The following is a 15,147-nucleotide window of genomic DNA, read 5'->3' as shown; positions in this document are numbered from 1 at the left end:
GCTTCCCATTCGAATGCTACAAAAAACAGGTTACTACACAACTATAATGATCACCCTACTACACACATTCTAAGATAGAAACCTGCCAAAGTCAACTTAAATCACTCTCTGTACCACCTCTTATTTTTTTTATTGGAGAGACAGACTCTCGCTCTGTCACCCAGGCTGGAGGGCAGTGGTGCCATCTTGGCTCACTGCAACCGCCTCCCAGGTTCAAGTGATTTTCCTGCCTCAGCCTCCGAAGTAGCTGGGACTACAGGCGCGTGCCACCACACCTGGCTAATTTTTTATTTTTAGCAGACACAGGATTTCACCATATTGGCCAGGCTGGTCTTGGAACTCCTGACCTCAGGCGATTGCCGCCTCGGCTTCCCAAAGGGCTGGGATTGCAGGCATGAGCCACAGTGCCCAGCCTATGTGCCACCTCTTCTAATAAGTTGTCATTAAGTCAGAATTAACATTCCTTTTCCCACTGTGTTCCTAAAACACCTTATCTCTATCAGTATTATAGTAATGACATTCTGCCCTTTCTTGGACAGTGCTACTATTTGGTAAAAGAGACATGTATGCATTTTACTCATGTCTCCACCAACTTGTAATCACTTGAGGAGTTACATACTGTCCCTCTGCTTTGAATAAAAAAACAAACAACTTCTTTTGAACTGAATGCAGATTCTCACTTTTTCTCTCAACCTCTTTTTCTTTAGATAATCCTGGCCTAGAAATGTCCAAAATACTGGGATAACGATAAATTATCCATACTTATTGTAGGTAATCATGCATGTCAATCAAGTTTTAATCATCTCTGCACACTATTTAAAATCAGGGGAAATTAGAGCACTTATTTTTAAAGTAAAGCAGAACAGATTTTTTTTTTTTTTGAGACGGAGTTTCCCTCGTTACCTAGGCTGGAGTGCAATGGCGGGATCTTGGCTCACCGCAACCTCCGCCTCCTGGGTTCAGGCAATTCTCCTGCCTCATCCTCCTGAGTAGCTGGGATTACAGGCACGCGCCACCATGCCCAGCTAATTTTTTGTATTTTTAGTAAAGACGGGGTTTCACCATGTTGACCAGGATGGTCTCGATCTCTTGACCTCGTGATCCACCCGCCTCGGCCTCCCAAAGTGCTGGGATTACAGGTGTGAGCCACCGCGCCCGGCCCAGAACAGATTATTAAAAATCACTCTGATCTAAAATATTTAACATTATTTATCTAGTATCATCTACCCAATTAAATAACCCCCACATGTGAAATTCCCTACTCACTTCCATTACCAACTATACTAATCAGAATTACCTTCGCCAACATTTAACAGTCCGGTAATGCCATTTTAAGATGTTAACTTATTAAAAAAGGAACATTGTAATTTTAGGTTTATTTCCAAGGATACATGTCAGAACACATAGAATAACAATCTGAGCATATACTTAGCTTGTTTTTAATTTAGCTAGAGTTCTACATCTGCTTCTGCTTCCCATGTTTAGCTATGGCAAGATAACTGAAACAAAATAAAACATTCAAGTGTGGAAACACCTTGGTTCTATTATACTCCAAAGCAGATCTTTTTAACTCCAATTACGATACACTGATCCTGGTATTTCCTAAATACAGGCTAACTTAATCATAAAAACTTAAAGACAGAAATATTTATCCTGTATCAATAACTAAACAAGGTTTAGAACATTCTGTTACAATGCCATTAAATTTTAAAACAATGACTCACCCAAATCTGTCAGACGTTTGGGTGATCTGCCTCTCTCAGAAGACCGGGATCTTTTACGACGAATGGGAGATCTGCTAAACCTTCTTCTCAAGGGTGTTCTTGATCGCCTTAATCTGACTGGTGATATACTGAAGCTTCGTCTTCTTACCACAGACCTTGATCTTCTCCGGCGGCTGGGGGTGCGGCTCCGGCGGCTGGGGGTACGGCTCCGGCGGCTCGGGGTACGGCTCCGGCGGCTGGGGGTACGGCTCCGGCGGCTCGGGGTGCGACTCCGGCGGCTGGGGGTGCGGCTCCGGCGGCTGGGGGAAATGCTAAAGCTCCTTCTTCTACCCACAGATCTAGACCTTCGTCGACGACTTGGAGTATGACTCCGACTCCGACGACTTGGGGTTCGACTTCGAGCTCTGACTGTCTTTCGGTTATCCCTGGAGCTTGATCTTTTTCTTTTTCTTTCCTTAGACCTGGATCTGTGCTTTGGGGATCTTTTGCGCTTCTCTTTTGATACAGATCGTCTTCCTCTAGACTTTGATCTTGATCTGCTGCTCCTCCTTCTACGTCTTGAACGTGATCGTGAACGTGTTTGAGAGCGATGAGACTTGGACTTAGATGATCTCTTCCTTGCTCTAGAACGAGATTCACTGGTACGCTTGCGTGATTTGTGTTCAGAAGACTTGGAACGCTTACTTCGAGATCTTAATGAAGAGTCTCTTTTCTTCTCCTTCTCACCCTTGTCACGGTTCTTATTTTTCTTGCTCTTTTCATGAGTGTCCTTAACTTTTACAAAAATTTCATAATCATCTTTTTCCTCTGAAGACGACTCAGAAGCTCTTTCTGGCATACTAATTACAACTGGACTGGCAGCAGATTTGTCACGTCCAACCTCACTTGCAAGTAAAGGTCCTTCAATGCCAGCTCTAAGGCTTGTAAGACGTTCCATGTCCTTAGGAAGTAATGGTCTCACTAAATCTGCTTCATTAATATCCTCAATATTGGCAGAAAATCCTGAATCAGACACTGTCTCTTTAGGAGGGATAGGTACTTCTTTTTCTCCTCCAATACTTTCTTTAGGGCTGAGGAGAGCTGCTAATGTCTGGTCACTCTCTTTTACAGGTAATGGTTCTTCTGTATCCTTACTAACAATGTTATTAGATGGTAAATCAAAATGAATATCTTTAGCAGGCAAAGGCCCTTCAATGTCAGCTTCACTACCACCACTAGGACTGGTGGAAATTACCATGTCATGTTCAGTATCTTGAGTAGTTAAAGATACTTCAACATCATATTTATTAACTGAACTGAGAGTAGATGCTGTGATAAATTCAATACCCTTACTAGTTACTGTTGCGTCAGGTTCCAGAGCAAGAGGATCAGTAGAGGATGAAGTTTCTCCTGCATCGGCTTCACTAACACCAGGGTAGGTATCCAATACTGTGCACTGTTTAGTCTCACAGGTGGGCAAAATTTTCTCTTCACCAATTTCCCCAGCAGGACTAGTGCTAGCAGCACACACTGTATCATGTTCCATCTCTTTAGCAATTAAATGATTATTTATATTAAGGTCTATACTTATACCATGTTCACTTTCATAAGAGTCACTTTTCAGGTGTCCCTCAGCATGCGGCTCTTCACCTGAATGCAATGGAATCTCCTGCATGCCTACCTCTAGAACAAGATTTTGATCACCAGAGGGTAAATTCATTCCTTTCATAACATGTGATGACATGATACTAGACTCCAGTATCATTGGTGTGGACTCTATAGCCACTTCAGTCGGTATTACTGGAGTCTGCTCTGAGATAGTGACAGCAGGCTCCGAAACTGTCACAGTAGATTCCTGAACAGAAACAGATGGTTCTGAAACAATCATAGCAGGCTGAAGGACTGACACCATTGGTTCCAGGACAGGCACAGAAGGCTCCAGGGCAGAAACAACTGGCACAGGAATGGTAATATATTCTGGCTCAGCCACAACAGGCGGCTCCGGGACAGTCACAACCGAAGGCTCTAGGACAGTCACAGTCGAAGACTCCAGGACGGTCACAGTCGAAGACTCCAGGACAGTCACAGCTGAAGACTCCAGGACAGTCACAGCTGAAGACTCTGGGACAGCCATGGCTGGCGGCTCCAGAATGCTCTCTGCCAGCTCTGTAGTAGTTACTGCTGGCTCCAACAAGGATGTAGATACCTCTGAGGCAACATGTCCTGAAGTTCTCATAGAATCAAATGTTTCTGCTGTCTCTGACATAACAGGAGGCTCTGATGTTAACACAGTTGGTTCAGCTGACATTGTGGAAGTTTTGGATACCATACAAGTCACTGGTCTCTCTGGAACAACTTCATGTTCTTCTTCTACTGCAGACTCTACAGGTGTTGATGTAATTGAAGATTCTCGCTCTGGTGGTGGTTCTGGAACAGTCACAGCAGCCTCTGATACTAACACTGAGGGATCTGATGCTGACACTGAATAATCAGTAGGCACTGCTGAAGGCTCTGAAATTTCACTTTGACTCACAGGAGGCTCAGGTTGTGATACAGACTCTTCAGAAGGTAATGATGGCACCCCTGTAGGCCAAGTATTTTCAGCTGTTAATGCTGACTGCTCAGTGGGCAATGCTGCACCCTCTGGTGGTTCCTCAGGAGGCAATGGTGGTGTTATTGGTGGCTCCTCAGGTGGCAACGGTGGCATTGTTGGGGGCTCTTCAGGAGGCAAAGGTGGCACCATATATGCCTCTGTGTATGTGTCAGTGTAAGAATCAGTGTAAGAATCAGCAGCCATAGACATCATTGAACGATCAGCAGTATAAGATGACATCATAGATCGGTCAGCTGCAGAGTACGATGACATCATAGACCGGTCAGCAGCAGAGTACGATGACATCATAGACCGGTCGGCACCCATGGACATCATAGATCGATCAGCCATTGGGGACATCATGGAGCGCTCATAAGCTGACATCATAGAGCGTTCATAAGCAGACATCATAGAGCGCTCAGCCATAGGAGACATCATAGAGCGCTCATAGGCTGACATCATAGAGCGCTCATAGGCTGACATCATAGAGCGCTCAGCCATAGGGGACATCATAGACCGCTCGTAAGACATCATAGAGCGCTCGTAAGATGACATCATGGAACGTTCTGCAGCATAGGACATCATCATAGAACGTCTAGATGCTAACATCAGGGGTCTAGGTGCTAACCTATATGGCCTGGGTGCTATTCTATAGGACCTGGGTGCTATCCTATAGGGTCTAGGTGACATCCTGTAGGGATCAGGAGTTAGTCTGTAGGGATCATGGCCTAATCTATAAGCGTCCTGTCCTAACCTGTAAGCATCATGACCTAATCTATAGGGGTCATGGCCCAACCTATAGGGATCCTGAGCTAACCTGTAAGGATCCTGAGCTAACCTATAGGGATCAGGAGATTTTGAACCCAACATAGCAGAATCTTGGGTACTAGATGCTAACATCTGGGCATCCATGGTACCAGATGCTAACATCTGAGCATCCATGGTGCCAGAAGCTAACATTTGAGAGTCCATAGTGCCAGATGCTAACATCTGGGAATCCATAGAGCTGGTTGCTAACATCTGGGAGTCCATGGTGCTGGTTGCTAACATCTGGGAGTCCATGGAGCTGGTTGCTAACATCTGGGAGTCCATGGAGCTGGTTGCTAACATCTGGGAGTCCATGGAGCTGGTTGCTAACATCTGCGAGTCCATGGAGCTGGTTGCTAACATCTGGGAGTCCATGGAGCTGGTTGCTAACATCTGGGAGTCCATAGTGCTAGTTGCTAACATCTGGGAGTCCATGGAGCTAGTTGCTAACATCTGGGAGTCCATGGTGCTACTGGCTAACATCTGGGAGTCCATGGTGCTAGATGCTAACATCTGGGAGTCCATGGTGTTGGATGCTAGCATCTGGGAGTCCATGGTGTTGGACGCTAGCATTTGGGAATCCATGGTGTTGGATGCTAATATATGGGTCTCCATGGTGTTAGAAGCTAATATATGGGATTCTGGGGCCATCAAGGGATCCACTCCTACTGTTACAGAAGTCTCCCCCACTAATGTAGCAGGCAGCTCCTGTGCTACCGTATTATAGGATTCCAGCGCTGTCGTCGAGGGCACCTCCAGGGACTGCGACACGGTCATCGTTGACAGCTCCGATGTTGTCACCACAGACTGAACAGAGATCTCCAGCGCCACAGTTGCCACAGGCTGCCCTGGCAACTCTGGCGCCCCAGGCTGCCCTGGCAACTCCAGCACCCCTGTTGCCAGAGGCTGCCCCAAAAGCTCCAGTGCTCCAGCTGCCCCAGACTGCCCCGAGAACTCCAGTGCCCCAGCTGCCATGAGCGGCCCAGGCAACTCTAGTGCCCCAGTTGCCACAGGCTGCCCCGACAACTCCAGTGCCCTAGTTGCCGAAGGCAGCCCTGGCAACTCTGGCACCCCAGTCACCGAAGGCTGCCCCGGCAACTCCAGCGCTGTCGTTGCCACTGGCTGTCCTGGCAACTCCAGCACCATCGTTGCCTCAGGCTGCCCCAGTAACCCTGTTGCCGTTGTCACCTCAGGATGCCCAGGATGTTCCACCGTTGTCATCCCCACGGGCTGCTCCAACTCTGTCGTCGTCACAGGTTGTTCGGTCAACTCCATTGCTACTGTTACCGCAGGCTGCTCTGGCAACTCTACTGCTGCTGTCACCAAAGGCAGCCCTGGCAACTCCTGTGCCATCACAGGTGGCTCTGATACCTCCTGTGGTGGCTCCAACCCCATGGATGGTGCTGGAAGCCCTGGCAATTCCTGCGACAACTGTGGCACTGGTGTCACAGAGGGCCCTGGCAACTCAGGCACTGCTGTCGCAGGGGGCCCTGGCAACTCAGGCACTGGGGTAGAAAGGGGCCCTGGCAACTCTGGCACCGGGGTAGCAGAGGGCCCAGGTAACTCCAGCACTGGAGTCACAGGGGGCCCCTGCAACTCCAGCATGGAGGTCGCAGGTGGCCCCGGCAACTCCATCGCTGAGGCCACCGACGACTCCTGCAGCTCCAACGCTGTGGTCTTAGGCAGCTCCGGCAACTCCTGCGGTCTTGTCATGGATGAATCTGCAATCTCCGATGGTACGTCTACAGGCTGCTCTGGCAATCTGAGCGCTTCAATTGCAGATGACTCTGGAAAATCCATTGTTGTTGATGTGCTTGGCTCAGGGTACACCTCAGTAGGTGTCTCTGATGATACCACAAGGGTTTCTGAAGGCTCTAACACTTTTGCTATTGGGGGCTCTACCAACATGATCTTTGATGGCTCTAGAGACGTGCTCTCCACAGATTTCAGCACAGACTTCATCTGATACTCCACTGACATTGTTACGACTGGCTCAGATGACTTCGACACCACTGTTGTAGTAGGCACTGGTGCTGTTGCAAAGGAATCCAGAATCTTTGTCATGGCTGGTTCTGGCATTACTGCCACAGACTGCTCTGAGATTACTGATGTAGATGCAACTGACAGTTCTGAAGTTTTCGTAGCTGGCTTCAGAGTTTCTAAGACGTGTGGCTCTGACACCTCCATTGATACTAAAGGAGGTTCTAGCACAACTGCAGGGGATTCATTGGTCTCAGATAGGCCAAACACTCTTGTAGGAAGCTCCAGCACCATAGCTGAAGGTTCAGAATCAAACTTTAGAAAGGAATCAGATTCTAAATCTATGTTCCCATCATGATGAGACTTTGTCTTTGACTCAGATTCTTCTGGCTGTCTTTTATATTTTTTTTCCTTTTCTTTCTTCTTTTTCTTCTTTTTGTTTTTGTGCTTTTTATGCTTCTTTGACTTTTTAGTGGGAATTTCATCAGTAGGATCTGTTTGTACAGATACGCATCTACTTTTCCTGGAGGCCTCTTTCAAGTCTGAAAGTAATAGAAATAATTTTGTCAGATATTTCCCAAAGTAGAGTTAGATTAAATCACATAAGCCCATATTTACATTCCAGGTTAAAACACCACAGTATTGGCAGGGCGCAGTGGCTCATGCCTGTAATCTCAGCACTTTGGGAGGTCAAGGCGGGTGGATCAAGAAGTCAGGAGTTCAAAACCAGCCTGGTCAGCATGGTGAAACCCCGTCTCTACTAAAAATACAAAAATCAGCTGGGCATGGTGACATGCACCTGTAGTCCCAGCTATTCAAGAGGCTGAGGCAAGATAATCATTTGAACCCAGGCGGTAGAGGCTGCAGTCAGCCGGTATCTCGCCACTGCACTCCAGCCTGGGAGACAGAGCAAGACTGTCTCAAAAACAAAAAAAAAAACAAAAAACCCCACAGTATAAACATCTCATGTTACGTGAAAAGTTACAAAATAAACTATTTTTCATAAACCAGTTAACTAGGAGACTGCTACTTTTCTGATACTTCTACAACTCATAGTTAAAAAATAAATTAGTTTAACATCAAAACTTATTTTGAATTACATTAAGATATGTTTTACTAAATTCTATTAAAATTATTATTCTTCCAGCTCTCAAATTATAGCAAAATTACTTTTAAACTACTTTTATCAATGAATACATTTCATCACTGAATATATTTCATATTAGTTGCTATAGTTCCTATTAAAAATACCCACATAAAATCATTTTTGCGATTATTAACCCTTGTATATTCAGAAAGCAACATGGCACTGACTCTGGAACAGACTGTCACTTTGGAATCCTTAATCAGTTCATCACTTACTAGGTTAATGGCCTTGGCCAAATTACTGACACACTTGTGTCTTCTAGAGTTAGAGGATAAAGTGAGTTAAAACACGCAAAGTACATCAAACACGCGTGACACAGAATAAGCTTTCGGCAGAGGTTAGTGATTGCTTCTATAGAGTACAAAAATATCTGAACAACAAATATAAAGCATTCACAGAGAACCCTAAAGTTTATCTTATCACACCTATGTTACATTCTAATAAAAATAACATTCTCCCCAATACTATTCAAAAATACTAAGAAATAAACTTTTTAAACGTTTCTGTTTCAGAAAAGAATAGTGATTTTTTTTTTTTTTTTTTTTTTTTAAGACAGTCTCGCTCTATCACCAGGTTGGAGTGCAGTGGCATGATCCCGGCTCACTGCCAATTTCCATTTTCCAGTTTCAAGCAATTCTCCTGCCTCAGCCTCCCGAGTAGCTGGGACTACAGGCATGCACCACCACGCCCAACTAATTTTTTTGTATTTTTAGTAGAGACAGGGTTTCACCACGTTGGCCAGAATGGTCTCATCTCTTGACCTCATGATCCACCCACCTCGGCCTCCCAAAGTGCTGGGATCACAGGCATGAGCCACCGCGCCTGGCCAGAACAGTGATTTTAAAGAAGGAATTCTTATTCTTTAATTTGTAACTTAAGGTTTGAATTTGTATACCCTAAAGAGATAGGAGTTGATATTCAACTTTACAACCAGACAGGATTTATTTACAATAATGCCAATATCAAATTAGATAAATCTTAGGAATCCAAAAAAAAACTCATCAGAAATCTAAGCCATTAAGACTACAGAAAAAAGATAAATTAACACTCGACATAGGCCGAAGCAAAACTAATCACTTCTATTAATTGTTTCATAATACAAAATGTTAGCTAAGTTATACTTTAATCAGGGTTGCCAGAGCCATGAATTTAAGCATAGCTAAAGTCTATGATAGTCATGAATCTAAACACAGCTAAAGCTCCCCGCCGCCCACATACAAAAAAAGAGAAGGACAAACCAACTATATTACAAAATTGATTCCACAACTAAATGAAGGTAATGACTTATTTCTGTGGCTAAATCCTCCACTTCTAAACATCAATTATTTAATCAATCCCAAAAATGCTAAATATTCAAGCAATGATTCCTCTCTCTCCATCCACTGGAGTTTGTGAGATGGATGTTTTTATACAACTGTTTAATAAAAATCCATACTCAAATTCCCGATACTAAGAAAGTGAATCAAATAAACTGACACTAAGTCAAAGATAAAAATCATGCAGAGCAAACAAGTACATCGATGTTTGTGTCTCAGTGGAAGTGTATTTCCAAAGGATAATTTAAACAAGAAAGTCTTCATTAAATCAATTAAACAAAAGCTTAAATTCACTGAAGTTTTTAAATTTTTTTTTTTTTTGAGCCAGAGTTTCACTTTTGTTGCCCAGGCTAGAGTGCAATGGCACAATCTCAGCTCACTGCAACCTTCGCTTCCTGGGTTCAAGAGATTCTCCCACCTCAGCCTCCCAGGGAGCTGGGATTACAGGCACCCACCACGACGCCCAACTAATTTTTGTATTTTTAGCAGAGACGGGGTTTCAACATGTTGGCCAGGCTGGTCTCGAACTCCTGACCTCCGGCAATTTGCCCACCTCAGTCTCCCAAAGTGATGGGATTACAGGCAGGAGCCATCGCACCCTGCCTGAAGTTTTTAATTTAATAAACATCTTAAATACTGCAGTCAAAAACTAATACTATTGGCAGGGCGTGGTGGCTCACGCCTGTAATCCAAGCACTTTGGAGGCCAAGGCGGGCGGATCACCTGAGGTCGGGAGTTCAAGACCAGCCTGACCAACATGATGAAACCCTGTCTTAAAAAAATAAAATAAAGTAAAAATAAATAAATAAACTAATACTATTAGCCTCCAAATTTCAAAAAAATCTTAAAAGAAAAAGTTTTGAGACAGTTAATTATCTCCAACTTACCTGGCTTATATCGCAGTTCTGTATCTAAGACCCCAGAAAGTACTTCCTCTATCTTTTGCACTATTTCTTCATTTGGTAGACTCCTGGCAGAGGCAGCTGCGTCACCCGCCTGGTTTCCTTCAATGGGTGTATTCGTTTCACCATTGAGCTGGCCTTCATTCCTTCCGCTTGACATGAAAAGTTATCAAAATTCATTAATATTTGGTCATAAATAAAAAATAATCCAATTAATCAAAATAATCATATGTTGTATTGCACTGTCACACATTTCAGCTTTTTCCTATTTCAAATATTCACCACTAATAATGCTTCCTTAACATGATTACTTATATTTAAGACAGTTCATTTTTACACAATTAAAGTTTTCAGAACTATGAAAATTAAGAAAGTCTTTAAAACAGGTTTCTAAGCATATTCTTTTTTTAAACAAAATAACTTCAGAAAGGCTTTTGGGTTACCCACATGTTTCTCTCAGAAGAGAAAAATTAGTAAGAGCCCAGTCACAAATCTAAAAACATGTGGCCTAACATTATGGTAGAAACCATGGCTACATTAAAGTCACATCTGTGCATAAATCACAATCACCGCCGGGCGCGGTGGCTCACGCCTGTAATCCCAGCACTTTGGGAGGCAGAGGCGGGTGGATCACGAGGTCAAGAGATCGAGACCATCCTGGTCAACATGGTGAAACCCCGTCTCTACTAAAAATACAAAAAATTAGCTGGGCACGGTGGCGCATGCCTGTAATCCCAGCTACTCAGGAGGCTGAGGCAGGAGAATTGCCTGAACCCAGGAGGCAGAGGTTGCGGTGAGCCGAGATTGCGCCATTGCACTCCAGCCTGGGTAACAAGAGCGAAACTCCGTCTCAAAAAAAAAAAAAAAAAATCACCATCACCATCAATAGTAGCAAGGAACACAGAAATTAGCCACAGGAACACTGAATAAGAAGGGTAATCCGTAACCTCTATCCAGGATCACACTATTACTGAAATGCCACTACGATTAAAAAGGAAAATAACACATAATTTTTCCACAATTATCAAGAATCCTGGTTAAAAAAACTGACATAAAACAAGTGGCACTTATACCAACAGTAAAAGCACAGATGGTTTAACACATTTTCCATTCACAGAGCCAGATAAATTTTTAAATAGGTAAGAACATGTCATTCACCCAGTAATTTTTACTATTTTTGGGTCAATGTGCAAAATTTTGAAAAAATCAAATAATTTCAGCAACAGTTTGATTTTAATTTAAATTTCAGCTAAATGAAAACACATCAATTATCCTCCACTACCTGATAAAAGTCTGAATGATCAAAAACCAAAAAAATTCAGTAGTTACCTAAATGTTACTAAGGAGCATTTGGTTTTCCAATACAATGAATTGTATAATATTTAACATTTATTGACTACTAGCTAGTGTCGCACTGTTCTACATTAATTCACTTATTTAATCCTAACAAAACTCTGAGATCACCACTATTATTCTTTTTTTTTATAAATGAAAAAACTTAGCTGAAGGTCACACAGCTACTAAGAGGTGAAGCTGATACTCAAACCAGAGGCCACATTCTTACACACCATCTATAACAAAAGTTCGGTAACTTGTTTTAACTATCTAAATGTCAGCCTCATTACTCTAATTTATGTAAAAGCAGATGAGAAAAAAAACCAGCTCACTGAAATGGCAACTAAACAAAAACTTGTTTGCAGACTGATAATGCATTATGTGTTGTTTGAAGAGAAGATGAATAGTCCTCTAGTAATAAACCGCTTCGTCTAATATTTTTAGATACTCTTTCTGTAGCACTTTATTTTACAATTTTCCTAAGCACTTATACGTACATAATTATCACAAATTTAAAAATCAAAAAAGTAATTACGATTTTAAAAGTTAATCTACAAGGAAGTAATAGTGGTTTCATCTTAAAGCTACCAATTGTTAACTGCAATTAATGAAAAGCAATGAAAATTTCAAACCACCTAAATACGCAACAGTATATTCCTACAACGGGATTCTATGCAGCCATGAAGAAGTCCACTGAGACTGAGAGGGACAAACGCGTTCACAACGTTATTAGCTGGAAAAACGATCAATATAAAACAAGATCACATCACACAACACAAGGGGAAAGAAATGAAATGACATGAGAGTATCAATAACCATGTTTTTTTTTTCTTTTCTTTTTCATGTCTTCTAAATTTTCTACAATAAAGCACTCATTTTCTAAAGGAAAGATTAGCTTTTAAAAACTATAAAAACACAGCTTGTTAAACTAAGCAAACTACTTATTGCATCCAGCGACTTATCAGGAAAATTATATTCTCTTAGCTCGGGTCTCTTCTCATCCTAAAATACTACTAGCAATATTACAGAAATTTACAAAGCAATGTGAGTGGATCTATTTCCACTTAAAAAACAACATTCTGCAAAAGTGATAATTCTAGCAACAATACATCATTGCCCTAATAATCCTGTATTACTATGGGCACTTAAAACTGGTTTTCGCCCCATTTTCAAGTTCACGTACTACTCTTGCTCTCAACTTTTAAAATACAATTAAAAACACTTGAACTTGGAACATTTACGTTTCAAGATCTCTTTCCTACTTTGAACTTTAAAGAAATGAGTATGTTATACAAAGCAAATACTGAAAGACAACAGCTGAACTATATGACACACTATTTTCCTTTCTGAGTAAACAACTATTTAACAATCTCTTCGCCTACAAATTTCGTGAAGCCAAGCGCAAATAACGTAAAGTCTACCGACAATGACAAAAATAGCGTGTAATTTGGGGCAGGGGTAGCAAGAAAAATAGACATACACAGAGCCCACTTTCTTTTTCTGTAATTAATCACTACCATTTCAAAGTCCCTTTCCATCATCATCTCGAGTATTTTAACAAAAGCTGTTTTAACTGAAACATTTAACCATTAGAACGGCTGTCTGGGAGATACTACAGGACGCTAGGCCCGGAATAATCTAATTAATAAATCCAGACCCCCAAACGGTCTGAAGCTCGCAATAATCAAGCGGATTTAAGATTACCCAAGAAACAGCCGTTGGAGACCCTTTCCGGTCATAGGCACCGGCCGGCGAAATCCGCGGAGGCAGAGAGGGGGAGGGGATACGCGGCAGCGGAGGAGGAGCTGCGGAAGGAACTAGGCCCGTCCCTGGTGGACAACCGGGCCTTCGGCAGGGGGGAACCAAACAGGAGGGAAGGATGAGCATCTTAACTCAGTTCTAAAGCAGGGAGTTGGGGTTACCTTGGCATAGGCGAAGTTCCTCGGGGAGGGGAAGAAAGGGAGCGGCTGAGGGGGAGCTGTGGGGGGGGGGCCCGGAAAATGGATCCCAGGCCCAGGCGCGGCCCTAGCGGGGCCTGAGCCGAGGAACGACATCGTCTCCGAAGAAAGGTGCCAAAGAAGGCTAGGTGGGGCCCTAACGGTCCGCTGGGAGCAGAAGACTCTGGGAGGCGTTTACCTGGAAAGCTCCTGTTGAATTTCCCGGAATTTGCTGACCACGAAAGACCTAAAAATCTGCTCGATGTTGGTCGCCATGGCGTCCGCTCCGTTCTCTCAACTCCTCCTCGCTAGTCCTCCAGCCTCCCAGCATGCCTCGGGAGGAGGCGCTGCGGCCAATTCGGTCTCTCGCTTTCCTGATTGGCTCCAAAGGGAACGCTCGGACCGGCCCGCTCCACCGAGGGACCAATCAGTGAGCACGGCCCTGCTCTCCTCCGCTGTTTCTGAGCGGCTGGGGTAGAGGTGCTGACGTTTGCGCCGCGCACGACTATGTCCGCCATGTTAGTGTCTGACGCAGGCGCCATTACAGGAGCCGTCTCTCTTGAGGCGGTTTTGTCCAAGTTGTCAGTCCCCCGTGGTGTTTGGGAGCCATAAGAGGCTCGGTAAGCACCTGAGATTAAAGGCCTGGAGAAAGGAGAGCAAGAAGGGCAACCCGCTGTTCGACACAGGGCTTCCAAGCGTTTGCAGATGGCGCCAAGTTCCGTTTCGACAGGGATATGCATCCGGGAAAGAATTATTCAGCCCCCGCCCCCAGGGTTGTGAGAGGAAGAACTCGTTGTTGCCCTGTGTTTCCCCCAGTGCATCCTATAACCAGCCTCATTTTTTTAGCATTAGGCCGGATGTCCTAAGCGACAGGAGTTCAAAGCCTGGTGCATTTTAGTCTCATCAGGTGTCAGGCGTGTCACCAGATTTTTCCACGGTAGCTGGTCAGTCCTGACTCGTGAGTGGCGCACAATTGGCTAAGCATGGGTTTAGCATTTTGATGCTCCCCCTACTCAGAGTTCCTGGAAACACTGAGTGCACCCCATGTCGCTGTCACATTATAAACGTGCTAGGGCTTTGGTGTCGGCTGGGGAGCAGTCACGCCTCGCCCAGGGCAGGAGGGAATCAGACTAGATTCTCGCCGCGGAGACCCACAGCCGCGCGGACCAATGGGGCGGGAAAGCCGCCCCGGGGCGGGGCGCGGAGGGGCGGCGCCGCGCTCGTCTCGCTCCGGTTCCGGTGGGCCAACTTCCGGCGAGTGGGCGAGCGGGAGTCTGGTGGCCGCCCGGTGTCGGTGCGTAGAGCCTGCTCCGCTTTTACACAGAGCGCGCTTAGGCTTTGGTTTGGAGATTCAAGATCGGGAACTGAGCGAAACCCTAGAAACTGGTTTATAGAAATTTTAGCCTTGTTTGTAAATGCGGTGGGTG

At 44.3% G+C, this 15,147-nt stretch overlaps 2 protein-coding genes across 8 annotated transcripts in view; one reads left to right on the top strand and one right to left on the bottom strand.

The window, feature by feature from the left end:
* Positions 1 to 14,052, bottom strand: part of SON (SON DNA and RNA binding protein) — a 34,826-nt gene extending 20,774 nt beyond the window's left edge. For all 4 annotated transcript variants that reach the window (XR_010343929.1, XM_064380106.1, XM_064380107.1 and 1 more), the window contains exons 1-3: positions 13,920 to 14,052; positions 10,434 to 10,600; positions 1,725 to 7,625 (exon numbers count right to left, since the gene is read on the bottom strand). Coding sequence is in view for 3 of the 4 variants with exons in the window: in XM_064380106.1 (XP_064236176.1) it covers positions 1,725 to 7,625; positions 10,434 to 10,600; positions 13,920 to 13,996 (6,145 nt within the window). In the remaining variant the exon portion in view is untranslated. The remainder of the gene's footprint in view (positions 1 to 1,724; positions 7,626 to 10,433; positions 10,601 to 13,919) is intronic.
* Positions 14,053 to 14,961: 909 nt separating this feature from the next.
* Positions 14,962 to 15,147, top strand: part of GART (phosphoribosylglycinamide formyltransferase, phosphoribosylglycinamide synthetase, phosphoribosylaminoimidazole synthetase) — a 39,157-nt gene continuing 38,971 nt past the window's right edge. For 2 of the 4 annotated variants that reach the window (XM_064380113.1, XM_064380109.1), the window contains exon 1: positions 14,971 to 15,014. The gene's annotated coding sequence lies outside the window, so the exon portion shown is untranslated. Of the gene's footprint in view, positions 15,015 to 15,061; positions 15,141 to 15,147 lie in introns of those variants that run through there. The other 2 variants (XM_021669451.2, XM_064380111.1) reach the window with 2 other exon arrangements.

Source organism: Aotus nancymaae, unplaced genomic scaffold (assembly GCF_030222135.1).
Source record: "Aotus nancymaae isolate 86718 unplaced genomic scaffold, 86718_ANA_hifiasm-v0.15.2.pri h1tg000022l_1, whole genome shotgun sequence".
Lineage (NCBI taxonomy): Eukaryota > Metazoa > Chordata > Mammalia > Primates > Aotidae > Aotus > Aotus nancymaae.
Note: the sequence above shows the minus strand (reverse complement) of the source record. Positions and strands in the feature narration are given on the sequence as shown.